The 21,235-nt window shown below is 29.5% G+C and overlaps 2 protein-coding genes across 2 annotated transcripts in view; one reads left to right on the top strand and one right to left on the bottom strand.

Annotated features, from left to right (window-relative positions):
• The window catches only part of Rfx (regulatory transcription factor Rfx), a 142,506-nt gene that overhangs the window by 8,798 nt on the left and 112,473 nt on the right, over positions 1–21,235 (bottom strand). The gene's annotated exons all lie outside the window — the stretch shown is intronic.
• On the top strand, positions 1,201–2,725 carry LOC141535193 (uncharacterized). The gene is made up of 4 exons (XM_074255025.1): positions 1,201–1,252; positions 1,315–1,671; positions 1,911–2,482; positions 2,672–2,725. The coding sequence occupies exons 1-4, from the start codon at positions 1,201–1,203 to the stop codon at positions 2,723–2,725; spliced, it is 1,035 nt and encodes a 344-aa protein (XP_074111126.1).

Below are 21,235 nucleotides of genomic sequence, written 5' to 3'. Positions count from 1 at the left end.
AAAGGCCGCATCAAAAAGGTTGAATTTGCATCCATACGATAGTAGTGATGATTGCTAGTAAAACAATCACACTACTAATAAGTTGTTCTCTTTTTTTTTGGCTGCTCAGCAGTTCTTCCACTCTGGATTTCGACGTTGTAAATATTTTTCATAGATAGTTTGTTTATTTATTTATAATAATTAATTATTTATAATTTAAAAATGTATATATTCATTAGGGTGGGTCAAAAAAATCGAATAATTTATTTTTGACTTTATACTCTGAAAAATAGGTTCGTAGACACCTAAAAAGAATTCTCTCCAAGTATAAGCTCTTAATTATAACGGGAAGGTCCTCCGCTTTGCGGGTTTCTATTTTTTTCGAATAATCAGATAAAAAAATTTATATCTCGCTTCCAACTGCTTGGAAAAATATTCCGTGGCATAGATTTTGTGAGAAATTGAATGCTTTACAAAAAAGGTCTCTTATGACTTTTTCAAAAACTCAACCGATTAAAAGATATTCATAGTTGAAGTTTGGCTATTTTAAGGAAAATATTCGTTTTTATTATGAATTTTATAAGTCGATGAAAAAAAATTATTTCGGATTGCGGAACTCATGATTTTGTAGGAAATTTACTGCTCTACAAAAATGGTCTCTTATGATTTTTTGATTAAGTGAAGCCGTTACGAGATATTCATCGTCAAACATTAACGAATATCAATATTTCCAGTTTTTGATCAATAATTCGATAAATTTTAATTTAAACTATGAGTTTCAGGTAAATTTACATAAATTTAAATTTCTATCATAAAAGTCACTCCTACAGGAGTTATTTGTTCAAAAATTCACTAAGAAGTTTTTGTTCTAATGATATTTTTTGTAAGCTTTATTTGTAATAATTTAAAATGTCAATTGCATTGGCATTTCATATTATTACGGTTGTTTAGTATGTATTTTCAAATTTTATTCTACCAATTATACATAAATTTTTTTGTGAGAGAGGCTTTTGTTCTGAATTACATTACTTCTTCTGTTGGTACTCTAACGCTAGCGCCACCTATGTTGTTTTTCTTAACAATCTTCGTTGTCTACTTTTTTATCAGTACATTTTCAGTGCTCCAAAACTCATCATTTCGTATACATGATAATAATAACAATTTTTTCGAAATAAGTCATTTTCTCATTATATAAATTCATTTATTATCAATAATTCTACAATGAATAAAGAAATACGTTTAATCGGTATACCTGTGCAAAAACTCACTGACCGTAAGTTACCAAAAGTGAAAGAGGTTATGAGAGTGTTTTTCTATCAACTTAAAGTTTTAAAGTTTTCAATCAAACAAAGTGCAAAAATTCAGCTGACAAGGTTATTGAATTGTGGAAAATAAATCAGATCCCTACGAGTGAAGCTCCTAATGTAGTCAAAAAAATTCTCCGTTTTCATAGTGAGTGGTTGAAATTACAAAAAGATTTTAATAAGAAAAGTGATAAGGTAAAGGAAAAGGAGTTTCAGACTGATCTTGAACAATTATTCGACATTGTAAGTAAAAATTTCCTAAAAGGGGTGGATGATAACATTAGGAAGTTGTATTTGGATCAAAAATTCTGTACAAACAAAGAGATTCTTTCGAATATTGTACCTGCGTCAAACTCAACTACAGATATGATGGAAATCGATGAAAGCAGTAAGTATCTGAGATAAATAATTGTTATAAATTCAGGTAGGAGTGTAAAACTTCCTTTATATTTATTATAAACAATGAGAATATCATTTTTCTACTTTACTTGCATTATAAATATCAGTATTCCTACGTATGACATTTGACTCGACGGTTTCTGGTACTCATGTTTAATTGCTTCTCATCATAATGAATAAGTGTTGGAAATTTTGTCTGTTTAATTTAAAAATGAACTCTTATTACAGACTTGAATCAGCCGTCTACCAGTCATGGGATTGTTTTAAGTGGAAAATCAGAATCATTCTCGACGCATACATTAAGTGGAACTACAAATTCTGGATCTGATTTGGAGTATGAACCCCCAATTCCGACAAAACGAGCAAAAATAAATGTCTTAACTCCTGAAGTCGTTTCTGCACTTGACAGAGCTAATGTCAGCAGTAGAAACGCGATGTTCATTATTGCTCCGGTTTTATCAGCTGTTGGTATAAAAATTGAAGATACAACGCTCAGCTATAGGTCCATCCAACGAGCTCGTATGGTTCAAAGAAAAGACATTGCTCAAGGATTAAAAGACAATTTTAAAACACACGATAAATACGTAGTGCATTGGGATGGTAAAATGCTAAATGATCTAATTGAATCCAAATCTGTGGAACGACTACCGGTTCTTTTAACTGCGTATGGTACTGAACAATTACTTGGAGTTCCAATAATGAATTCTGGGACGGCAGTTAATCAAACATCCACCATTTTATCAACATTGAGTGAATGGGGTATTATTAAGTATGTCAAGGCGATGTGTTTTGACACTACGGTTGTTAATACAGGTAATCAATCAATTACAAAAATATTTTATTGTTGTCATTCTAGTTTAATTTCTATTTCTTACTGAATTTTACTATCAAAATGTATTAATTGTTTACTCGTTTGGATTTGAAATATAACCATTGATTTTTTTCTTAAATACTAAATTTAACGATAGTCATTTATTATTGTTCTACAGGAATTCACAACGGTACATGTAAGGAAATTGAAAAGATTTTGGGAAGAGAGTTGATCTGGTTATCATGTCGTCATCACATTTTTGAGATCGTATTAAGGGGCGCATTTGAAGTATTTTGGCCTGTGTCATCTGGGCCAAATGTACAGATGTTTGGAAGGTTTAAAAAATTTTGGGATGATATAGATATAACTAATTATAAATCTGGTGTTGAAGATGCTGTTGTTGCTGATATCATTTCGAATAAAAAGATGAAATCTCTAGTTTTATTACGAAATCTTTACAGGTATGATTTAACTGTGATTTAAATTATAAAAATTTCGTTATTTTTGACAAATTTTTTATTTTTGATAGTTACTACAACCCCGAGATGATTATAAAGAATTATTGGAATTATCATTGATTTTCCTTGGAGAAATGCCTCAAGAAAAGATTTCTTTCAAACGTCCTGGTGCTGTTCATCATGCTAGATGGATGGCTAAGGCCATTTATAGTTTGAAAATGTATCTATTCAGAGATGAATTCAAACTCTCTCAGAAAGATTTGCATGGTCTTCGTCATTTCTGTATTTTTATAGTCACATTGTATTTAAAAGCTTGGTTTTCATCAACTTCTGCAACAACTGCTGCTTATCATGACTTGCAGTTTATGAAAAATTTATTGGAGTACAAACATATCAATCCTTTGATTTCTTCAGCTACGTGTGAAAAAATGATTTCGCACTTATGGTATTTGAGCGATGAACTTGCCATTTTATCACTGTTTGACGATGGCGTTCCATTAGAAGTAAAAAAAAAGAATTGTTGAAGCTGTTAATACTCGTGAAGGTACAGATTCTAAAGCTAAAAGATTTGTAATTGCTAAAAAGATTTGAATTCATTGGCGCAGAGAACTCTGAGTGACTTTGTGTCTAAAAAGTCATTAAATCTTTTCAAAATCTTCGATCTACCGTATGACTTTCTTGATGTCGATGTTGAATTATGGCCTACTAATGAGAGTTATCTCGAAAATAAAGAATACTTTCAACAACTAAAAGTTGTCAATGATTCAGCAGAGCGAGCTGTTGCATTAGTCAGTGAATATAATCAATGCTTGACAAAAAATGAAGAACAATTCCAGTACTTATTGCAAGTTGTCAAAGAACATCAAAAACATTCCCAAATTGTAATAAAAGAAATTATTTATAGTAATAGCGTACTGTTATGTTAAAAATATAGACAATTATATTGCAATTGATAATTCAATAAAAAATTTATCTATAAAAAAGTTAAATACGGGTTGTTTCTCACTTGATTCAATACTTTTCATATTAAATTTGACAAAGAAATATGTCATTCACTTCAAATTAAACTAATCATTGGCTATATGTCGAAAAAATGCTCTAATTTCTTGTTTTAATGCAATCAAACAAGCTCAAGACTGAAAACAATATTAAAAAATTGTTTATAACATTTCTTTATCGATCGAAACTCAAATTTATGTAAATTTTCCTGAAACTCATAGTTTAAATTAAAATTTATCGAATTATTGATCAAAAACTGGAAATATTGATATTCGTTAATGTTTGACGATGAATATCTCGTAACGGCTTCACTTAATCAAAAAATCATAAGAGACCATTTTTGTAGAGCAGTAAATTTCCTACAAAATCATGAGTTCCGCAATCCGAAATAATTTTTTTCATCGACTTATAAAATTCATAATAAAAACGAATATTTTCCTTAAAATAGCCAAACTTCAACTATGAATATCTTTTAATCGGTTGAGTTTTTGAAAAAGTCATAAGAGACCTTTTTTGTAAAGCATTCAATTTCTCACAAAATCTATGCCACGGAATATTTTTCCAAGCAGTTGGAAGCGAGATATAAATTTTTTTATCTGATTATTCGAAAAAAATAGAAACCCGCAAAGCGGAGGACCTTCCCGTTATAATTAAGAGCTTATACTTGAAGAGAATTCTTTTTAGGTGTCTACGAACCTATTTTTCAGAGTATAAAGTCAAAAATAAATTATTCGATTTTTTTGACCCACCCTAATATTCATAAAGGAACTAGTGCTCCAAGCTGGGTTTCTTTTCGACTGAGAGGGTAGAAGTACCGCTTTTGGCCACCTTAGCATTGTTTTTGGCCAGTTAATATTTGAATTAATTTATAAAAAATTAGAGTATTATAAGCATATTTTTGTTGAATTTTGAAAAATTTATATTGAAATAAATTGAATTTGTAATAATTTATTTATATAAATTCATGTCTATCGTTTATTTGAACAATAAATGGCCATAAATGGTACAGTGGCCACAAACGATACTTCTACCCTAGAATAATAATAATTATTTTTTTTCAGTAATAGCACATGATATAAACAAAAGAAGCTTGAGCCTTCAGCTCTGCTTCTTTCTAGTCAATCATGTTCTGTTTAAAATATTTTTATTAATAAGTTAAGTTAACAAAGAAGCTAGAGCCTTCAGCTTTGCTTCTTTCTAGTCAATCATGTTCTATGTGCAATATGGTTATAAATAATTTGAGCTTACAAAGAAGCTAGAGCCTTCAGCTTTGCTTCTTTCTAGTCAATTTTGAGCTTTGTCCATCACAATATAAATTTATTAATTAATTTAAAATAAAACAAAACAATTAGTCATGGTGTAGGCCTACTGGGGATCCCGCCATGTAAAATAATGGGAACGCATACCATAACACAGTACCTCCAGGGTGATGCGGAAAGCTGTGTTCAATATTATTATGATTATTATTATTATAAAACATAGCATGAAGAAGGTAAAATATTTAAAACATATTAAAAAAAAAAAAAAAAAAGTTTAACCAGGCGAGGACTCGATCACAAAAGCTCCGTTGCCACAGGCTGACACTTACGCCGCGCAGCCACCGTAGGACCTGCCGTAAAAATGTAAGAACTAATATAAAAACTGCGTTTGAGAATTTCCAGTAATCAAACTTAATAATAACTATTATAAATAACCATTGTTATTATTATTATTATTATTATTATTATTATTGTTATTTAATAATAAATTATTATTATTAATAACAGCGTAAAAAATTGATATTGATTTTTTTAAGAAAAAAAAAATTTTGTATGTTAATTTTTATTGATAAAAAAAAAATTTATTTTTGATATTAAAAAAAAAAATTAAACCTACATGTTTTTAACAAAAAAGCATTATTTATTTATTTTAATAAAAATTAAAACATTATTTTTCCCGCTGTATGTTTCGACTGAAATCGGATTCTTAGAATTTCACACGAACAGAGAGCTACTGTTGTGTGAGTTATTCCTCTGTTTCGTGTGGCAGGAGGTTTATTCCCCTCGATTCGTTCGACTTTCTCGGATTCCTTCGGCTCCTCTCGGTTTTCCGACTCACAGATACGCATCGCTTGCTTGTGTCCGAGGCGCGCGCGACGCCAAAGAGGGGGTAAAAAAATCGCACGATCTGGCCACACTGCCCAATACTTGAGCGGTGATCGGCACTTCGATCTATCCCCCGGTGTTAACCACCACGCTAGATTTTCAAGTCAATTTTTTTACCACTATACTACTATTACTACTAATAGGTGACTACTCACCAAAATTATTAAAATCTATCAAGTCTATTATTTAATTAATAAGTTTATATTATTACTACTATTACTATTTTGTGTTAAACTAATATCATTGCGTCCATTATCGATAATTAATCATCGATAACCTCGAATATTAATAAAATATTCATACAACTAATTTATTGTATTTCGTTACCGAGTATAATAAATCTATTCAAAGTGTCGATTTAGTGAAGTAAAATTAAGTTTGTTGTAATTTTATTACCAATCAATCTTCATTTATCAACCACAATATCTATTCTGCGTAATTTCATACAACTAATTACAAGGCCAATCAAGGAAGACGGACCATCTTTGCAGTAAAATTTGTAAGTAACTAAAACAAGTTAACTGGCACACGTGGGAACTTCTGTCCAAAAAATTATTTAATCAATTTATTAAAAACAAAGACAATCATTAATACATGGGAGCGGAATATCCCAGGGCAGTGGACAAAAATTATAACAAAATCCAGGCGATTATTTCTTATCCGCGAGGTTTAGTGGCCTGGGTAATTAAATTTTTCAAAGAAGTAAAAATTTAGTGTTTCAACATATACATACATATATAAACTTTTGAACCATATGTATTTTCTGAATCATCTCGATGAACTGAGTCGAAATATATATAAATATAATATAAAAAATGGATTGAAAATCTTGTTTAGAATACCGAAAAATACGCCAATTTAATGGACAGCTCTTAGTTTCTCTTAATCACGAACTCTTAATCACCAAGATTTCTAAGTTATAAGCTTTAGCTAAGTATTATCAAGTATTTTATGACAATAATCATTGAAATTGGTGACGTTAGCCGAGTGCTCTAAGGTGCATAGCCTATAGAGCACTTAGATTAACTCACCAGCCAGGCGTGGGTTCGAATGCCAAGATAGTCTTAGAAAACAGCTTGGTTGAGATTCGACCCTTGCTGCGTAGTTTAAGATTTTCACAACACAAAAAGACCCCAACGTACCACTCCCAACAGTTAAAGTCAGCGATATGACCATAGCAGTTAAAACCGATTCTAAATAATAATTGAATAAAAAGTAAGTCATTCGGCTCCGCCCGAGAAGGAAGGTAGATTTCAATTTCTTGTAATCATAAATAATTATGAAAAAAATTATAAAAAATGGTACAGCCACAGCTATATCACACATCACATATAAAATTACAAAAATCACAATTTTTGTAATTTTAACAATTTTCTTGTGGCGAAGAACTTCGATAATATAACTAATAATTGTCAAAAAGTTAACGTTGTAAACGTCAAATTAGAAGTAATTTTGTAAGCTTTTACATGAATTTATCAAAAATCAGCTATCTTTTTGGTATCAAAAGTTATACATAAATGAAGTCACCGGAAACGTAATTTATACTATTTTGATAATTTTGAAGAGCTACTATTTCTAAACTAAACGAAGGATTTCGCTCATTTTAAGGCTAATGCAAGCTAATTGTGTAAAGTATTTGCAAACTAAATTTTATTAGGATCTGTTAAGAATTTTCAACAGAATAACATTCATAAGTCGGTTGCACTACACATTGCCTGAAAATGGTTCAATAGAACTCTTAACTTTGATAAATTAACTAAAAATGGTCAAAATGTCAATGTTATATACGTCAAATTGAAGGTAATTTCATAAGCTTTCATATGAATTTGTCACAAATTAGGCATCTCTTCACAATCAAAAGTTATACATCAATAAAGTCACCGAAAACGTGATTTTCACTATTTTGATCATTATAAAGAGCTGCCATTTTTAAACTCATCGATGGATTTCGCTTATCTTCGAACTCATCCAAGGTTATTATCCTTAGAATATATGTGACAAATTTCATTTAGATCCGTCAAGAACTGTAGACACAATCGCGACAACATCCTGCGTTATATTATATCCGAACAAAAACAGTTTCACTGTTAAAAATTGCGCCAAGTCCACGTTTATAAAACTCATCTTAATAACATCTGCACTTTGCAAAAAAAATAAGACTCGTTACAATAATTTTCATTCTATACAAAAAAAAGTTAAATACAGAAAAATACCAAGAAACCGTCATAATGTTGAAAAAATTGAAAAAAATTTGTTGAAAATTTAAAAATTAAGAAAAACCTTTTTTATCGTACTTGGCGCGCGTCATTGAGTACCCCAAATTTTTTCAGGATACATGAACATCCTTTTAATGTTTCAACATGTATAAGTAAGTCAACCTATAAAATGCATAAATGTAATTAATGAAATATTATTTTATGATACGTTTAACAAAAGTTAGGTAAAATCAACATGGCATACGTATTTTATTTGAAATTTTTACATTCTCCGCACATCGTTTATAATTTCAATAAAACGCCCTCTCCTGTTCGGTTATGCAATTTGCTTACAAATGAATACGCCTGCATACGTTGACTCTGTAGTGGAATCACTGCGAAAATTGAGTTGACTAAAAAATAAAACATATGTCCGACTAAATTGAGAAAATGCGGTATGATTGCCAATCAAAATGTGTTAATTACAATTAAACGAAGCACGATCAAGTTTCTTCATGAAAGCTTAATGACGGAACTGAAAAAAATTGAATTAAAAAATTTTGTGTTATTTCAGATATCTTCACCAGACTACCATATTGACAGTTATTTTCACTAAAAATCTGAAAAAAATTTTTGAAACGGATTTTTTCACTGAAACTGATATTAATCCAGTAAGCAGTGTTTTTAATTCATTGAGTATACTTCACTGATGTGAATCTATAAACATAACAATGTATGAAATCATATATTATATAATTAGAGCTGATAAGATATAATATATATATATATATATATATATATATATATATATATATATATATATATATAATTATACATATTTACATTACATAAATTCAAGCGAAATCGTTTTTTCTCGGGTTGAAATTCGTTCGAAAAAATTTGGGGTACTCAATGAATGACGCGCGCCAAGTACGATAAAAAAATTTTTTCTTAATTTTTAAATTTTCAACAAATTTTTTTCAATTTTTTCAACATTATGACGGTTTCTTGGTATTTTTTTGTATTTAACTTTTTTTTGTATAGAATGAAAATTATTGTAACGAGTCTTATTTTTTTTGCAAAGTGCAGATGTTATTAAGATGAGTTTTATGAACGTGGACTTGGCGCAATTTTTAACAGTGAAACTGTTTTTGTTCGGATTTCATATCTTTTTGTTAAGTGTAATTTTTTGCTCGCCTCTTAATACATTCTTAATTTTAAAATTGAACTTTTCCCGCCCAAAATTAGAAATATGTAAATAAATTAATTAATGCAGGTACAGCTATTATCATATAAAAGGTTATTTGTTCGTTAATTTTGAAAATCAAATCCTAACAAAAAAATTAAAATTCTGTTCCTCTCATAGTAGCTAGTAGCATTCAAAAACTTAACGTGACTGACCCGTGTAAACTCTTCGGTTTCAATCAATTAACTAGCTTATCAATGGGGATTTTAAATTTTTTATGTATATATAGTTAAAGTTTAACATTTTTGTGAATTAAAAAAGTTGTTAATCTAGATTTAATGCTCTACTACACATTAATTTCACAATAACAATAATTATTTTGGTAATGAGAAACAATGATAATGATACTTTTAACATCAATTTATCATTACCGATATAATAAATTTCATTTTTATAATGATTATCATTGTTATTGTTACAATGACATTATTGTTAATAAAGGGGACAATGCATCATACGCATAATTGTAATACCTATGGCCTAAAAATTACAATTATTTGAAATCCGCTCGATTGAATAACAATGCCACCTACAGGCAACGACTAAAAAGTCGTAGAATGTGTACACTATCCAATGAGAATTGCCTAAATCTTGAACTGCTGGCCTGAAGGAAGAAAGTAAACTCAAACAATCTTTAGCCTGTTGTGTATTTAGTCTAGTTAATAAATAAAATTCAATAGAAAGAATAGGTTTGAAAACCATCCACATATGAAGTTATTTGATAGTTTGTTCTAGACATTTTGGATTTATAAAGTATTTTAACATTCTTAATTTCAAAATTAAATTTTTCCCGCGCAAAATTGAAAATTCATAAATGAATAAATTAATGCAGGCAAAGCTATTCTAATATGATAGGTTGTTTATTCGTTACTTTTGATAATCAAATCCTAATAAAAAAATTGAAATTCTGTTTCTCTCATAGTAGCTAGTAGCATTAAAAAACTTAACGTGACTGATCCGCGTAAACTCCGCGGTTAAAAGCGATTAACTATCTTATTAATAGGGATTTTACATTTTTATTTATATACAGTAAAAATTTTAACATTTTTTTTAATTAAAAAAGTTGTTGATTTGGATTTAATACTCTAATACACATTAATTTAATAATAACAAGAATTCATTCAGTAATAATAATGATAATGATATTTTTAACCTCAATTTGGTATTACCGATATAATTAATTTCAGTCTCATAATTTTTATTATTAGTGTTATTGTTATTATGACATTGTTGTAAGTAAATGACACAATACACCATGCGCATAATTGTAAGACTTTTCATCTAAAGATGACAATTATTTGAAATCCACTTGATTGGATAACAATGCAACCTATTGGCAACGACCACAAAATCATAGAATGGTACACTCTCCAATGGGAATAACCTCTGATTATGATTGTTCATGTACAAAAAACCTTTGTTCCAACTTCAAATTGTTTAATTAACATTTTTAATAAGCTGAATATTTGTATTCTAAATATTTGCACTGCACATGCGTCAACTTTTCGTTTAAACTTTCAGCGCGGACTTTTGAAAATTATATTGACCAGCACAGTGATTAGAGTAAGTCTATTTTTCTTGTAATTTCAATTATAGAGGTCACAGGACAAAAGGGCAACGTGTAGTTTTTAATAATTTTATAATAAGTTTTATTTTAATAAAGTATTGAAATTTTTTGTTAACTGTTATGGATTTTTTTTTTTTTTTTTTTTTTTTTTTTTTTTAATAGTTCGTAGTATTCATGAAAATAGAATTGATGAAAATAAAAAAAAAAATGTACATGCATTGATTAACAATTCTCTCGATATTTTTAAAAAATTTAGAATGAAATGAATATTTATTAGTTATGTATTTACTTAATGACATTGATATTGGCTGACGTCTAACAATTTTTTTTTAATTATTTGAATTAATTCAATAGTAATTCCTAAAAAATTACACTCGTAAATTTTCTAATTTTTTACACATGAGATGTGCTTGTCACTATAATCTTCAAAAGACCGCGCTAAAAGTCTATATACGTCAAGTTGACGCATGCGCAGTGCAAATATTTAAAATGCATACATACAGCTAATTAAAAATGTTAATTAAACAACAAATAAAAAATGTGAAGTAGGAACAAATGTTAAATATACATGAACAATCAAAAATAGAGGCTTGATGACGGAAATTACTACCAAAATATTAAAAAATGCGACAGGGGGGCTAACTTAAAGGTACATTATTAATAAATTCTTTTTAAAATAAATAAATGGAGAACGATCAAATGTTGAGAGTGAATAATAAAGAACAAACGAAAAGCTGAAAACGTGATAGAAAAAAAAATCAAAAATTAAAAGAAAAAAATTTGGGGTTCTAACTTCAGTGAGCTATCCCGTTGAATCTACAGTTTATGTAGAAATAATTCCAGTGCACTCTGGTGGTTGTAGATGCAAGCTGTAAATTAACTTTTTTCAGTGTAGTTGCGTATCTATAGTAAGATTACTACACATTTTTATTTTATCTAGTCTGTGGCGGTGACTTTTCTCCATGAAAAAAAAGTCAGGATCGAAATTTCTGGGCTTACTATAGTTTATGCTGATAAAATTTAATAATTTTAAGTGAATTAAATGTTATAATTAATTATAATTAATTAATATCAGTAAAATAGAGTATGACTTACTTGTATGATATATCATTTTGGAAAAAGGAGTACCATATAATTAAATAAAATTTTGCAACCTCGAAATACCATTCTGCTTACAGTAAACACAGTCGGTAGTCTGGCGCTCCGTTTACAACGGAATTTTTGAACGGAACTTGGCGCCAGATTCTACCGAATCTGTGGATAAGAATGTTTAGTAGTTTATATGAAAAATTTTGTATTCATATAAAAATTTTAACATTATTAATTTAAGGTTTGTACTTTTCCCGCGCAAAATTAAAAAGTCACAAATAAATGGATTATTGCAGGCAAAGATATTATTATATAAAAGGTCGTATGTTCGTTAATTAAAGAGCTCAAATCCTGATCAAAAAATTAGTTTTTTTTTTATAGTACTAGTAGCATTAAAGAACTTAATATGACTAAGAATCGTTTAATCTTCAGTTTTAATCAATAAACCAGATGATCAATGGGAATTTTAAATTTTTTATTTACATAAAGAAATTTTTAACGCTTTTTTTTACTCAAAAAAATTGTTAATTTAGATTAAATACGTCAATGCACAATAATTAAATAATAACAATAATTATTATAGTAATAATAATAATAATAATAAATATTAATATTACTATTATTTGTAACATCAATTTATTATCACCGATATAATTACTTTTAATATATTGTAACTATTATTATTTTTAGCTTTGTCGATATTATAATTTTAGTATTATAACTATTATTACTTTTGGTTTTGTCGATATTACCATTATTATAAATATTACTATTATTATTTTTATTTGTTATTATGATATGATTACAATTGAGGAGCTGATTTTCAAAAGGGAATCTTTTCATATTTTAAAAAAAGCAGTTTTTTGAATTCTTAAATATTTATTACTTCAAGAATTATGAAGATTCCTAAATCAAAATCAAATTGTAGCTTCATAACCGATAGCACTTTATAGCAAAATTAAAAAAGTTCGATAAAAATATTTAGAATTGGAGATAATCAGTTCTGTGTCTCGATTAATCAAAAATGAAAAGAAACCATTTTAAAAATCAGCTCCTAAATTATCATTTATTATTATTATGATATTGTTGCTAGTAAATAAGACAATGCATCAAACGCCTAATTACAATACGAATTATCTAAAAATTATGATTATTTGAAACCCGCTCAATCGAATGCCACCTACAGGAAATGACCAAAAGATCATAGAATGTACACACTGCTTAATGAGAATTCTCGAGACCCTGAACAGCTGGTATATCCGAAGAAAGTAAAACTCAAACAATGTTTAGCGTATTATCTATTTCGTCTGGTTAATAAATTAAATTAAATTAGAACAATATGTTTAACAACATACACATAGGTTGTTGGATAGTTTAGTTAGTAGTTTACTCTGTAAATTTTTTTGTATTCATAAGAAATTTTTTTACATTCTTAATTTAAAGTTTGTACTTTTCCCACGGATATGAAATGTTCATAAAATTATTATAAAAATAAATTAAACTTTTATTTTCCGTAAAGAAACTAGTAGCATCGATAAAATTTCATGAAAATTAGTCGCGTATATCTTCTGGATGAGATTGATAGACTTGAATTATCAATCATAATATTTATATTTTATAAAATCTTAGGAAAAAGTTTTTATATTTTAGGAAATTGTGAATTTGGATTTAATACCACAATCCTTAATAATTTAATAAAATAATCGTATTGTTCAATATTATGAATGCAATTATTTTTAACATCAATCTATTGTTATCATTATAATAACTATCAGTATTATCTTCATTTTTATTGTTATTATTAGCATGATCATTTTTATTACATATTATTATTATCATAATTATGTTGTTAGTAAATAATACGATTCATCAAACTCATAATGAATATAAGCATTATGTACAGAATATTGTCGTTTTGAATGTCCGCGCAGTTCGGTCGCAGTATAGCAGTGCCACCTATATCTGTAAAACACTCAACCAGAATTACTTAGGCAATGATCAGCTGACTATTACATAGAAACTAAACCCAAACAATGTGAGCTCTTGTAGATATTGACTCTAGTTAATAAATAATACTTAATTTAAAAAAGAGTTAATATAAAAAAATTTATATGTAAAGTTGATAGACAGTAAATTCTAGAGATTTTATTTTAAAAAAAAATTTCAACATTTTATGTGATTGAAAAAATTTTCAATTAAAATTATGTACTTTTGTCGCAGAAAATTAGTGCACAAACAATTGTAACAATAAAATCACGTTAAACTTTTATTTCTCGTAGAGTAACTAATAAGCATTAATAAAATTCCATCAAGTATATCCTCTGGTTTAGATTGATAGACAAATTATCAATCATAATATTTATATTTTATAAAATCGTAAAATAAATTTCCATGGTTTTTGTAATATTGATGATTGTTACTATTTCTTTTATTTTCGATATCGAACTTTCTAACTACAGTTTGTGTTAGAGTAACATTGACGAGCCCTAGTGAGCATCGACACAAGCTCATAACTTTTTTTTTTAACCGTAGTCTCCCATCTAGTAGAGAGTTACCATACATTCTCGAATTATTTAGTCTGTGGCATGTCACTTTCTCCATAAGAAAAAAGTCAAAATCTAAAAATCTGGGTCGCTATAGTTTGTGCTAGAGAATTTAATTAATTTTAAATAGAATTTATTATTTTCAATGATTATTATCAATTAATATTGATAATATAACATATAATGTATAATTATAGAGTAATATTGGAGAAAAAAAAAGTTCTGTAGAATTAATAAAATTTTACAACCTAAAAATATCGTTCTGCTTACGGTAAACACATTCGGTAGTCTGGCGCTCCGTTTACAACGGAATTTTTGAACGGAACTTGGCGCCAGATTCTACCGAATCTGTAGATATATATATACATACATACATACATATATAAATTTTTCAACTAACGTTATTTTTAAGCTTTACTCGACTAGTTAAGAGATATTACGATAAAATTCCGAGTAAATTCCAATAGGAGGACCAATGCAAAAGATTGATTTCTATGAAATCTACCTAAAAAATTAGGATAACGGTTGACTCTGAAGGCCACCCCTGTAACTTCCCGCTAATTCCATACCTAAGCGTTTAAAACTTCACTAATAATGTTTTTGAGCTTTCCGAGCTCAAAGAGATAGCTTTTCTATGTTTTTAAGCTCTTCGAGCTCAAAAATCTGATAGAAGTTTCATAGAACATTATTTTTCGGATTTTCGAACCACAATAACTTTCGAATGAATCAACCGATTTGCACGCGGTACGCGGCATTTGACACAGTTTTTTCAGTCTCGTAAAGAATCGTTAAGTTTATATATATATATATATATATATATATATATATATATATATATATATATATATATATATATACAGGGTGTCTCAGAAGTCGTGAGCCACCGGACAGGGTGTGGTAGAAAATTGGATTCTGAATAGAAAAGTCCTTTACCATTTTTCGATCAGACCCATAGAAAAATTACTACAAATTTATGAAAATAGACCAATGAGGAGCGCGGTTTAGCGGCAGAACGGTAGGCGCAAGAGCGAGCGAGTGGAAGCGCGACAGGCAATGAGTGCGCGCTCGCTTGCACACGTGTGATATCATTGCTCAGTTATAGCGGGATGCCCGCATGCAATAATAATGATCAATGATACTCCTGTAAATAAAAAAATTAATATTAGAAAAATCATCCCATAGACAGCCCCATAAAATAAAAAATGTGCGATTTTTTGATAATTAAAACTCAAATTTTCGGTGTCACCGAAAAATGAAAAAAAAAAAAAGCCAACAGTCATATTCAATGATACCCCTGTAATTAAAAAAAAAAAAGAAAAGTTATGAAAGTACCCCATACACTCTGAGATACAGCCCCATAAAGCCAAAAATTTGCGATTATTTAATGATGAAATTCAAATGATCAGTGTGCACTTGAAGTTAAAAAAAAAAAGCAATAAAAATAATCAGTGACACTACTGTAGACCAAAAAAATTGAAAAAAAATAAAAAACTACCCCATAGACAGGGAGATACAGCCCCGTAAAGCCGAAAATTGGCGATTATTTAATAATGAAATTCAAATGATCAGAGTGCAGTTGAAGTGAAAAAAAAAAAACAATAAAAATAATCAGTGACACCACAGTAGGTGAAGAAAATTTTTAAAAATAAAAAACTACCCCATAGACAGGGAGATACAGTCCCATAAAGCCAAAAATTGTGCGATATTTCAATAATTAAAATAGAAATTTTCGACGACTACTCAAAATTTCAAATAAAAATCTAGGACTAATAGTTAACTATACCCATAACAATCAGAAAAAAATTAAAAATTACAAAAACCACCCCATAGACACTAAGATACAGCCTAATAAAACCGAGTATTTCGGGATTATTTAACATAAAAATTAAAATATTCACAGTGCATTCGAAATAGAAAAAAAATACCAATCAAAATTATCAGTGGTACTTTTGACCATCAGACAAATTTAAAACATTGTAAAAACACCCCATAGATACCGAAATATGACTTGATAACGCACAAAAATCGGGATTGCTTAGAAATTAAAATTCAAATTATTGGTGCCCATTGAAAATCAACAAAAGAAACCTTTTGTACTTATCGATTAAACTCCTGTGTATCGAAAAAAATTTTTATTTAAAAAACCACCCCACAAACTCCGAATTATGATCCCATTAAGCTGAAAATTTCTGATTTTTTAGTAATTAAAATGCTACTTCTCGGTGTCCGTTGAAAATAAATGAAAAGTATGAAAACTCATTTTCAGATATACTCTTGTAAGCAAAAAAAAAATAAGATTTGAAAAAAACACCATACACTCGCGATTTGTCGATTTTTATTTGACGTAAATTGAAATTCTCGGTGTCCACTTAAAATAACAGAATTACAATAATCTTCCTATCTAATGTAACCTCGGTCATACACAAAGATATCAAAATTATGGAATCCACCCTATAAACACCGAGATACACCCCCATAAACTGGCGATAAGTCGATGTTTAATTTACTTTCAATGAAATTCTCGGTGTCCACTGAAAATAACAAAAAGAAAATAATCCTTCTATTCAATTTAACGTCAGTCATACATAAAAATATCAAAATTATGGAGTCCACCCCATAGACACTGAGATGCGCCCCCATAAAGCCGCGATTTGTCAATTTTTCATTTATTTAATTTGAAATTTTCGGTATCCACTGAAAATAAGCCAAAGAAAACTATCCCACTTTCCAGTTCAATCTTTGTCATGAATTAAAAAAAGAAAATTTCGGAATCCACCCTATAAACGTCAGGAGACAACCCTATAAAGCCGCGATTTTTCGATTTTCCATTGATTTAAATGGAAATTCTCGGTGTCCACTGAAAATAACTTAAAAAAAATTATCGTACTTTCCAATGTAACCTTTGTAAAGAATTGAAAAATCAAAATTTAAGAATCCACCTCATAGACACTGAGATACACCCCCATAAAGCTGCGATTTCTCCATTATTTGTGAAGTTAAGTTGAAATTCTCGGTGTCAACTCGGAATAACTCAAAGAAAATTATCTTTCTTTCTAGTTTAACCTTTTTTATGAATTAAAAAATCAAAATTTTGGAATCCACCCCATAAACACCGAGAGGCAACCCCACAATGCCACAATTGTTCGATTTTTTATTGATTTAAATTGAAATTCTCGGTGTCTACTCAAAATAAGTAAAAGAAAATTATTGTACTTTTTAATGTTATCTCTGTTATAAAATAATAAATCAAAATTTTAGAATCCACCCCACAGACACCGAGATACATCCCCATACAGTCGCTATTTGTCGATTTTTAATTGACTTAAATTGAAATTCTCGGTGTCCACTTAAAATAAAGAGCATAAAGTCATTCCACTTTCCAATTTACTCTTTTTAATAAATGAAAATATCAAAATTCAAGAATTCACCCCATAGACCCCAAGATACGCCTCCATAAAGCCGCGATTTATCGATTTTTGTGGATTGATATCGAAATTTTCGGTGTCATATGAAAATTTGAATTTTAATTATTGAAAAATCGCGAATTGTTGGCTTTATTTGGATGTTTGTTAGTGTCTATGCGGTGGATTTTCAAGAGTTAAGTTTTTTTATGTTTTTAAGGGTGTAATTTAAAAGTACAATAGGTTTCTCTTGTTGTTGTTAAATGGACACCAAGAATTTCAATTTCAATTACTAACAAATCACAAATTAGCGGATTTATGGGGTCCTATCTCGCCGTTAATGGGGTGTTTTTTCAAATCTCATTTTTTTGCTTACAAGAGTATATCTGAAAATGAGTTTTCATACTTTTCATTTATTTTCAACGGACACCGAGAAGTAGCATTTTAATTACTAAAAATCAGAAATTTTCAGCTTAATGGGATCATAATTCGGAGTTTGCGGGGTGGTTTTTTAAATAAAAATTTTTTTCGATACACAGGAGTTTAATCGATAAGTACAAAAGGTTTCTTTTGTTGATTTTCAATGGGCACCAATAATTTGAATTTTAATTTCTACGCAATCCCGATTTTTGTGCGTTATCAAGTCATATTTCGGTATCTATGGGGTGTTTTTACAATGTTTTAAATTTGTCTGATGGTCAAAAGTACCACTGATAATTTTGATTGGTATTTTTTTTCTATTTCGAATGCACTGTGAATATTTTAATTTTTATGTTAAATAATTCCGAAATACTCTGTTTTATTAGGCTGTATCTTAGTGTCTATGGGGTGGTTTTTGTAATTTTTAATTTTTTTCTGATTGTTATGGGTATAGTTAACTATTAGTCCTAGATTTTTATTTGAAATTTTGAGTAGTCGTCGAAAATTTCTATTTTAATTATTGAAATATCGCACAATTTTTGGCTTTATGGGACTGTATCTCCCTGTCTATGGGGTAGTGTTTTATTTTTAAAAATTTTCTTCACCTACTGTCGTGTCACTGATTATTTTTATTGCTTTTTTTTTTCACTTCAAGTGCACTCTGATCATTTGAATTTCATTATTAAATAATCGCGAATTTTCGGCTTTACGGGGCTGTATCTCCCTGTCTATGGGGTAGTTTTTTATTTTTTTTCAATTTTTTTAGTCTACAGTAGTGTCACTGATTATTTTTATTGCTTTTTTTTTTTTATCTTCAAGTGCACACTGATCATTTGAATTTCATCATTAAATAATCGCAAATTTTTGGCTTTATGGGGCTGTATCTCAGAGTGTATGGGGTACTTTTATTTCTTTTTTTTTTTTTTAATTACAGGGGTATCATTGAATATGACTGTTGGCTTTTTTTTTTTTTTCATTTTTCGGTGACACCGAAAATTTGAGTTTTAATTATCAAAAAATCGCACATTTTTTATTTTATGGGGCTGTCTATGGGATGATTTTTCTAATATTAATTTTTTTTTATTTACAGGAGTATCATTGATCATTATTATTGCATGCGGGCATCCCGCTATAACTGAGCAATGATATCACACGTGTGCAAGCGAGCGCGCACTCATTGCCTGTCGCGCTTCCACTCGCTCGCTCTTGCGCCTACCGTTCTGCCGCTAAACCGCGCTCCTCATTGGTCTATTTTCATAAATTTGTAGTAATTTTTCTATGGGTCTGATCGAAAAATGGTAAAGGACGTTTCTATTCAGAATCCAATTTTCTACCACACCCTGTCCGGTGGCTCACGACTTCTGAGACACCCTGTATAAATAACTGGTTATCTATCTTGTTCTAACTAATAACTTGAAACTTGATATTAAATTGTCTGATCACCTTACAGTAATTTTACTTTCAATCTTCTGGTTATGCCATTGGTGCCTGACACATGTATTAAATGCAAGAGACCTGTTAAATCATCTGTTATTTGTAACACTTGTCAACAGCATTTTCATCCTGGTTGTGCACGAGATTATGTAAAAAACATGCCGCTGACTGATTGTTGCAGAAAACAATTTAACTATCTCCTGGGAAATTTAGAAACAAAAACAAGACTTTCCTCGATAAAATCTACTAGCTCTAATACCTCTTCAGTTTCCAGTTTCAAATCTGCCAGCTCTTCTCCTCTTGATCATACATTTAAAGCTCGCGGATCTACCTCACTTGTTCGTTTATCAACAGCTCGTGTATCAACCTCATTGAAATCACCTGTCACACCAAATACACCGATATCGATTGGTCCAGACTCAGTGTTTCATTCACCTATCACACCTCCAACAATGGCCCAGCTACCTTCAAATTGGTCTGAAAAGTCGCTTGACGATAAGATGACAGCTATGATGGAACAGTTTTTATCATCCAACATGTTGGTAAATAAGAAACTTGAGGAACTTAGTACGCAAATCGCTGACCTCAAAGATTCGCAAGCTGCTACTGTGTCTGACCTTTCGGAAGTTAAGGAAAATGTTAAAATAAATGCTGATTCAATTTCGAAATTAAACTTAGTTTTACTGTCTTCTTTTAATTTTTTGATGTCTAAGTTTAATTTTACTGTCTTCTTTTAATTTTTTGATGTCTAACATGAATATAATGCATAATAAACTAGCTGATCTGAGCAAACTAGTTACTCTTGAAAACAGTGTAGCTTCATCTACTTCATCTCTATTAGGAAGTACTACTGAGTTGGTAATCTCAGGTATTCCTGATTTAGTGGCTGATAAACTATCACCTTCTGAAATTCCGTCCGCTGTTTTAAATGCTCTAGAGTTACCACATTTGGTCAGCGATGTTTTGAGTGTTCGTAAATTTGTAAATAAAGATAGATCTAAACAACATAAGACTACCTATCATTCCTACATTATTGATTTGAAGTCTTCTCGAGTACGTGATTTCATTATAAGTTCGAAACGCAAGTCAAAAATCTTTTGGCTAAAATTGTGTTTCCGGACTATGTTGATCAAAATTCCACATTTGCTATATACGTCAATGAATTTTTATTACCAGAGACACATAAATTACTTTTACAAACTAAAGAAAAGGCTAAGTTAAAAAAGATCAAGTATGTCTGGGTGAC

The sequence above is a fragment of the Cotesia typhae genome, unplaced genomic scaffold (genome assembly GCF_013202065.1).
Source record: "Cotesia typhae breed Kobodo isofemale line unplaced genomic scaffold, CoteBio_Ctyphae scaffold_13, whole genome shotgun sequence".
NCBI lineage: Eukaryota > Metazoa > Arthropoda > Insecta > Hymenoptera > Braconidae > Cotesia > Cotesia typhae.
The sequence above is the reverse complement of the archived record's forward strand: the minus strand, read 5'-3'. Positions and strand labels throughout refer to the sequence as shown.